General features: G+C 53.0%; 1 protein-coding gene across 1 annotated transcript in view; it reads right to left on the reverse strand.

The window, feature by feature from the left end:
• Positions 1 to 8,172, reverse strand: part of TSC2 (tuberous sclerosis 2) — a 36,160-nt gene extending 27,988 nt beyond the window's left edge. Inside the window, 9 exon segments of the mRNA XM_021707861.1 lie at positions 707 to 833; positions 2,018 to 2,091; positions 2,429 to 2,554; positions 2,918 to 2,966; positions 3,385 to 3,502; positions 4,449 to 4,593; positions 5,400 to 5,510; positions 6,896 to 6,982; positions 8,005 to 8,172. Of these exon segments, the coding sequence (XP_021563536.1) occupies positions 707 to 833; positions 2,018 to 2,091; positions 2,429 to 2,554; positions 2,918 to 2,966; positions 3,385 to 3,502; positions 4,449 to 4,593; positions 5,400 to 5,510; positions 6,896 to 6,982; positions 8,005 to 8,142 (975 nt within the window). The 5' untranslated portion in view covers positions 8,143 to 8,172.
• Between the last annotated feature and the right edge of the window lie 342 nt (positions 8,173 to 8,514).

Here is an 8,514-nt window from a genome sequence, read left to right on the forward strand (position 1 = left end):
GAGACGCCTTGGCAGAGCCTGCCACAAAGGTATCATGGGCTCCCAAGACACAGAAGAAGCCCAGAAGAGGTTTTCTACAGCGCCCTCGTGTGGTCAGGGCCCACATGGAACCCAAGCCTGCCTCCAGAGGTCCTGACTCAGACCTGCAACCTTGAATTCCAGACCCCTGGTGTCCAAGCACAGCAGAAGCTGACTGAACGCTACCATGACTCCTGGTGCAGATGGGGCTGACCACACCCTCACCATCTCCCAGTGCAGGGAGAGCGGCAGAGCAGGGGATCCCGTGTGAACAGTTCTTCACGACAGCACGAGGACAATGAGACTGCCCCAGTCCACCAGGGAGCCATGGGAACGAGAGGAGCACATACACAGGAAGTGCTCTGATGTGGCAGGGCACTGTGGAGACATAAGCTACGCCACTGGCATCATCCCAGGGAAAGCAGGGACCATCAAAAGCAGGAGAGTCACTACTCCAGAGGGAATTTGAAGCAGTTCTACTGCTAATTTGTAGGAGATGAAATTCATAAGACATTAAGGTTTGTTTGAGAATGAAACCTCCAAACAGCCCTAAATCTCATCCCCAGTTACAAAGCAACTGACTGGAAAGGCCCCCTGAGCCTCTGCAGCAGAACTGCTGGCCAGGCAGTGGGCCTCAGGGAAGCCTTCCTGTTCCTGCCAGCTCATAGCGGCTTGGACACCACATTACCTGATAGAACGACGGCAGCACAGACGTCGGTGAGTTCTTGAGAGAATAGAGTCGGTGGGCTCCCCAGAGAGCCATGCCCACAAAGAACACAGCTCCTCTCAGCAGCGGGGCATCTTCCATGTAGGCTCTGAAAGCATCCCAGGAAGATGGGACATGAGCAGAGGCCGGCCGTGTCCACCCAGAGGTGTACAAGGCTGTGGACACCCTGCAGACCCCAAAGGTCCCTGTGCTTACGGGGCAGGGGCAGGGGCAGAGCCAGGCAAAGGCTGGGCATAAGGATTAGAATGGTTAGGAAATATAGGATGGAAGCTGCTTGGCCAATAATAATGAATGGGTATTCAACAGGGTGGGGACATGGAGGCCAGCAGCAACTCTCTGATTCACTGCTGCACTCAGGCAGCGACTACACTGTTGGTCACGCTATGTGTCAATGGTCATGCCAGCCAGGGACAGGAAGGGGAGCAAGAGATAGACCCCAGCCTCATGATGCTTATGGTCAAGAGGGAGACACAGATGCCAAAGAACCTTGTAAGTAAATGCAAAATCTCTTCCTCAAATTACATCTAAGAGGGAAAGTCATGAGTACAAGAGCAAAAACTATTCAAGAGGCTAGGGAATTAATGACTGTAATAAGAACTCAAGAACTCTGAGTAACTTGGCAAAAGCAGAAGAACCTTCTAGCAAGAGAAACAGTGTAGGCAAAGGCTCTTGGAAGGTAAGAGGTGGCACAGTGAGAGGACCAGAGGTCAAGGCAGGCCAGGGCCCCCAGAGCCTTGTTCCACACAAAGCACTTACTGCCTGAGGGTACTGGGAGCCACTGTGGCTTCAGGCAAAGTATGACACAGTCAGATCAGTGTCAGCAAATGTCCCTTGGCTGCTGTGTGAAGGATGTACTTCCAGACGCAAGAAAGGACGCCGGAAGCAGTGAGCAGGAGAGGGCTGATAGGCATGGGATGGAGACCAGGGCATAGGCAGAAGCAACAGGACACATCATGGTGTGGCTGCAGGGTGAGGCAAGGCAGTGTTGGGGCTAACACCCGCATTTGGGTTGGAACAGGACAGTGAGGAAGCCACCCTGGAGGGTGTCCACATGGGAGGCAGATTCTGAGTTCAATTTTGGATGTTCTGATCGACTGAAAGAAAGGGGAGAAGAGACCACACACGGAAGACACGTGCCGGACTTCAGTGACAGCTTCTGAAAGAGCCGCCCCATGGGAACAGGAAGCCCAAAGTCAGCCATGCCAGGTAGGGCCAGCGCAACCAGACTCCTCCTGAGGGCTCTGGCCCACCTGCCCCCAGCCCACCACTCACCTGTCCTCCATGATGCGGCACATGTGATAGATGGCGCTGTGGCCCAGGTGGGTGCCCAGGAGGTTGCGCATCAGCTGGGGACACAGTGCACACCATCAGGATCAGCAGACACGTCCCCGCCGGAGCCCCAGGCCTCGGTCAGCCCTGCCCACCACTGCTGTGCAGCCACCCGCAGTCCAGCCAGCTCACTGCCGTCTCCTCCCAAACACAGAGGCAGCAGAGTGCCCAAAATGCCACCAAAGCCTGACCTCAGCTCCACCGCCTGGGGAAATGCCCCGACTCCCCTCAACAGATCATTGTCTGGCCGCCCCAAGTATCAGACAGCCATTCATCGAAGACAAGATGGCCCCTGTTCCTTCCATGCGCCTGGCTTAGGACCTCATCCCAGGGAGGACTTTCCAGGACCCCCACCTTCCAGCAAGGCTCACAGAGCTCCTTGACATTGATGGTGCGACAGAGGGTGACAATGAACAGAGGGAGGCTCTCGGCCGGCAGGCAGTTGTAGCAGACCACGGCATCCAGCACTTGCAGGGAGACCTGGCAGGAATAGCAGGGATGAGGCCAGTGCTGCCCAACTCCCATCCATGGGAGATGACCCCAGGGCCTCTTTCCCACCCTCCGTCAGTCAGCGACATCACCCTCCACTGCCAGGGCAGCCTCCCTTGGAACCACAGAGCCCTCCACTAAGGGTCATCAATATTACACCATCCATCCTGAGCAACAACTCCACAAGGGAGGCATCCAGCTGTCCTGATTTACATAGGAGACTGCAGAGGCTCAGAGAAGCCAAGCAGCTTGCCAGGGCTACACAGCTAATGAGTGGCAGAGGGCCTGACCCCTAAGCCCCAGCCTCCCAGAAAAGATGAAATGGACTGTCCCCTAGGGAAGGGAGTCACTGACCTCTATGTCCACAGAGGACACAGTCCGGATGCACAGCAGACAGATCATGCTGTGAAGGAAGCACCAAAGTCAGTTCAGAGGACACTTCTCATAAGGCCAGCAGTGGTGTGTTATCCTGATCATTCTATGAAGTCACTGATAGGAGTGTCATGCTCCCTCAGTGCTCCCCTCACCCAGCAAACATGCCAGAGCCTGCTTGGTCTGCTTGAACACTGTTCTCAGAGCTGGATGTTTAGCACAAATGAGACAGAGCCTCGATCTCATGCGTTGAATATAATGTTTTGAAAAACAAGAAAAAAGTAACTAAGACATCAGGTGATATTGCAAGTAGAGGGCGGCTAGGTCCACTCCCAACCCCTCCAACACCTGGTGGTTTCAACAACTTTATCCACCCTGCAGGGCTGAACTTTAGACAAAAGACAATGGGACCTATCATCAGAGCAATGTTATATAAATGCTTTTCTTACTGAACCATTGATGCGATGTATTCATCAAGGTAACAGCTGTTAAATTTGACCAAGTTCACGAGCACCAGAAGGAATTCTGAGGACAAGCCAACATCCATCCACTGCAGAACAAACTCAGCTAGGGGAAAAGAGAACAGTGATCCATGTCAAAGCCGAATCTACACTTCCTACTCGCCTCCTTCCTCAGGAAAACAGGTCCAAACCCCATTACTCCCATCGTCAGTCCCCTAGCAATGAACAATGGGCAGGCTAGAGGCTGATGGGAGGCGGCTCAGCTGGAGCCCAGGCAGCTCAGCTGAAGGGCACGGACGCTAGGATTTACCAGCTCCAGGGCTGTATCGAGGGGTTCAAGCTAAGACGGCAACAGGTGTGTGAGTGCTGTGCACTCAGAGCCCACCCAAGAGGCTGGGGCACAAACACCACCAGAACGCATACAGGAGACAGGTTCCTGGGCGCCCCAGCCCAAGTCTTTCAAAGGAGATATGTACACACTTGGCCACCAGTCACACAACCTCAGGGGTTCCCTGCTGGCACCTGTCACGGAGGCCAACCAACCACTGAAGCCCTTTTCTGAGCGACAGAACAGCAAAGCCCGAGTCAGATCTACTTCTTCCTCCTCCTTTCTCTTCTCCCCACAATAACGACACGAAGTCTCAAGACCAAGGGAAAGTTCATTATCCCAGGAGGGCCAGGAAAGGGGTTAGTGAGGACTCAGGCAGAACTCAATAACATTAACTAAGACATCAGATAATACTGCAAGTAGAGGGTGGCTATGTCCACTTCCCACCCCTCCATTTACTCAGTGGTTTCAACAGCTTTACCCACCCTCTGGGGAACTCTGGGAGAGGCCCCAATCCCTGGAAACTCTGAGTCAACAGGTCTCCGCATGTTTAACAAGTTCCCTGGGAGGTTCAGGCATCCAGGGAAGCCCAAGTGCACAGGGTGCACGCCTCCTGCAGGCCATCCCCATGAACTGCAGCCACTCTGCGGCCCGAGTCCTTCCCACCCCCCAAGGAAATTGGATCCCAAAGCTAGAGAAACCTCACACCCGAAGTGGCACTCACCCAGCTCTTCCTCCAAGTAGGTGATGTGCCTCCCGTTGTCCGTTAGGGCTTTAAACACTTCCAGCCTTTCATGGAGGTCTTCGTTGGAAGGATAATCCTTGATGACCTTAAAGAACAGGGCTCGGAGGACCCCCAAGCGGTCACCCTGAAGACAAAATCACAGGGTGGGCAGAGCCCCGCTAGGGGTTCCCACGCAGCTGCCAAGAGGTGCAGTGAGCACCTCAACTCTGGCCTGGGCCCTTTCTCCTACCACAGGAACACCCTGCAAGGGACTGGTCGGCAACAGTAGGGTTCAGGGCAGAGGCCAGATGTGCTGACTGGTGCTGGCTGGCGTATGGAGCACCTACTGCAGGCTGGGTCCTGGGCAGGGTAGGGGGCACACAGCAGGAACAACACAGGGCTTACCCGCCCCCCACTGGCCCAGGGTAGGCATGCCTGTGCTCACATAATGACGACAGGGCTAAGGGTGTGATACCCAAGAGTGGGAGGGCCTCTCTAAGTGGCAGGACATGAAGAAGAAAGCAGGGGAGGGAGCACACCAGGCAGGTGACTCAGGTGTTCAGAACCAGCACAGCTGGAACACAGGGAGCAGGGGGAGCAACCCCAGCCAAGGAGAAGGGCTTGGGATCAAGACAATGGGAAGCCCTGGCCAGGCACCAGTCACAGCATTCTGCGTGAATTGCTTCATGAAACCCCCAGAACATCCAGAGGAGAAGATACGATGACCATCCCCACTTCCAGGCTGGGAGGTGGCAGCTCAGGGCCACAGTGACCTGCCTGGGGTCACACAGACATGAGGGATGCCCAGTCCAGCTGCAGAGCCTGTCAGTCCCCAGACCCAGCTCCTGGCACCCTCACCAAATCTAAATGCAGCCCAGCAGGAACAGGACAGTCGATGGGCGGCCTGATGTCACCTCACACGTTCTGTCCTAGCTTTGTCCCAGACCTTACCTGCCCTTGCACAATGGCCTTCAGCAGCGCCAGTACCGCGTGCCGGGCCTCTGGCGGCCGCTCGGGCTGCAACAAGTCTGCAACTGCCTTCCAGAGTGCTTCCACTGCATGCTGCACCAGCAAAGGGAGACAGCGGTGAGGCTGTGGTCTCCAATACCTCGGGCCTCAACTTGAGGAGGCCCGTGAATGGAGGACAGACCAGAACGAGGTCTTGTGACTCAGAACTTGCTTCTCTGACACATCTCATGACCTTCTACAGTCCATGCTAACCATGGCCTGGTAACAGCATTGGCTCAAAGCTATGTTAATCCCAAGCAGATGCCTATAACCTCCACCAGGCCATAGACTTGGGAGATGCGGGACAGCAGGCAGGCTGGAGAAGCTGTCCTGACTGATCCCAGACCCACAGAGAATCACCATTAGAGCTGCTCTGACTCCACAAGGGAAAGTCATGGGAAGAGTACCAGAACCAGAAGTGCAGGGTGGGTCCCAAGGCTGCACTTCATCCAGAAATCCTGCTCCATGGCTTTCCTTCGGATGAGCTCGCTAGCCTCGGGCCACGTAGTACCACACCCCTGCCCTGCCTCCACTGCTTAACCAGCTGAGAAACTCTGCAGCCTCTGAAATCTGCCTCTGCTGCTAACTTCCACCCAGCCCACGGGAGCTCATTCCTGCTCCTGATAGCTGCCAGAATCAGTCTCACTTAAAAAGCGTTTGAGCTGGTTTTCCTTATAACCTTCCCTTCTCCGCGTTAACCACCAACCATCCTTTCCTGAACATACTCCCCAGAAGAGCAGAACCAAGGTGGCCGTGGTCTTTTAGGTGTTGTCTGATCAACATCCCAAACAACTCAGAATACACTGGAACTCTCACCTTTGTCCCATTCATAAAACTCCTGCTGTTGTGATCTGAGCTGCAACAACACACGGACACTGGACCTGTGGACCATCCTAGCCTCTTAGGTTATTCATCTATTCACAGGACATTCTGGACCAATATGAACAACTTTCTGAACAAGACTGCCTACTTTTAACATCTGTACTTGGTAATTGCAACCTGTGTGTTTCAGATGAACTGCTGAAGATGAAGTGGTCACTCCCACTTAGTAAAGCTGAGCCTGGGAACTGTGAGGTCCAGGTCTTCTCCCAATGCTGGGCAAGGCAGGGAGAGCCCTAAGGTGCCTCAAGAGGAACCTGTGTTCCCAGAATGACAACTGCCCAGTCTGTCCACAGATTGTCAGGAGACAGTCTGACAATATTTGCCTAAAATAAATGTCTGTGTCTGTGTGGTTACACGGTACCACCAACCAGTCACCTCTCTCAAAATGGCATCCAGAGGCTTCCCCATCACTAAGATGAAAGTTAAATTTCCCTAAAATAATGCAAATAAGATCATTAGTGAAGTTAGCTGTCACTGACATGCTCCCAGAGAAAGCAAACTCTGGCTTCTAAACAGCCCATACGCATCTCCCTAGTAGCCCAACTAGACAAACTTACCTCTTCAAATTTCTTAGTTTTTGCAACTTCACAGATCTGTCCAATTACCCGGATGCGATTGTTGAGGCCACATTCCACACTCAGCTCCTAGAGAGGGATGAAAGAAGGGGCCAGCATACAGGCCACAAGTTTCCTCAACTGCCAAGCACTGTCCTCCCTAAGAACTGCACTGAAGATTCAGAGCAGACCTTTCTGACATCAAGAGTCTCCAAAGAGCTTACTCTACCTCAGTGGATTGTGCAAGTTGTTTTTTTCACAATGTTTTTTCATAGCTCAAAATGTTTTATCAAGATAAAACTCACATAACATGAAATACACCAGTGTAACAATTTTAAATTGTACAATTCATTCTTGCAACCATCTCCTCTAACTCCAGAACCCTTTCTTCACCCCAAAAGAAAACCCCATACCAATTCCCTCCTCCCCCACCAGCCCTTAGCAAACATTAATCTGCTTTTTGTCTCCATGAATTTGCCTATCTGGATATTTCATATAAATGAATCGTGCAATATGTGGCCTTTATAACTAATTTCTTTCACTTAGCATGTTTTCAAGGTTCACTGATGTTATAGCATGTCAGTGTTTCACTCCTTATTGCTGAATCACATTCCACTGTATGGATGTACATTGTATTCATTCATTCATCAGCTGATTAACACTTTCATTGTTTCTAAGTGGGAAACTTTACAAGTGCAAAAACTCAGCATTTACTTATGGGCAAAACATGGTGATGGGCATGTGTTAGATAAAACCACATTAAAAAATAAGGACCTACTTCTCCCAGGAGCTCACAAATTACCAATTAACACCTGCCCATATCCCTACCTGTGCAGGTGAAGGCAGTCAGGTCACATCTAGTGAAATGGGCTTTCTTGCATCAACATCTGAATACTAGCTCGTGTAACTCATGTGCTAGATAGACCAGGTGACCAAGATCCTGCCTTTCTGAGTCTTCCGAGAAAGGCCAGATCCACCTCCAAAGTACTGGGGACAATATCCCTGTGCAGACAATCACCAGCAACCCATCTCCCATAGAACCTGGACAAAGAACAAACCCAGCCTTCCCTGCACTCCTCACTGGGCTGACAAGACACAGGCAGTTCACTCACCCTCAGGATGTCCGCCGTGATGATAAACTCCGTCTGTTTGCCCTCGGCAGACCTGGGATTTGGCCTTGGCGTTCCCAGTCCCAACAGAATCTTGAACTTCTCCTTCAAGCCTGAATCTTTGCTTGTTGGTTTGGCCATGGTGGGCAGGGACGCACCAGAGGACTCCTCTGTGCAAAAGAAACAGGCATGCGGACATCTGAGCACAACTCCGCCCATCTGCCCCGTGGCTGACCTCCAGCCGCCAGGACCCTAGGTCTCTGGCGGGCATCACCTTTCCTCCTGGCCCCTGGAGAGAACTCAACCACAGCCAGTCTGACTCGGCCACAAATAAGCCTGGGGGATACCAGGCCTGCTCTGGCGAGCTGCCTGCTCAGACAGCGCCACCTGGCCGCCCCCGACTCAATGCGTGGGGTGGGGACGGCCGCCGCGGGGTTCAGGGAGCCCTGACGCTTGCCACCTCTCTTCTCCCCACGTGGAGGACGAGCTGAGGCGGGGGCGCCTGCAGCAGAG

The sequence above is a fragment of the Carlito syrichta genome, unplaced genomic scaffold (genome assembly GCF_000164805.1).
Source record: "Carlito syrichta isolate Samal-C Ts95f unplaced genomic scaffold, Tarsius_syrichta-2.0.1 Scaffold126536, whole genome shotgun sequence".
Taxonomy (NCBI): domain Eukaryota; kingdom Metazoa; phylum Chordata; class Mammalia; order Primates; family Tarsiidae; genus Carlito; species Carlito syrichta.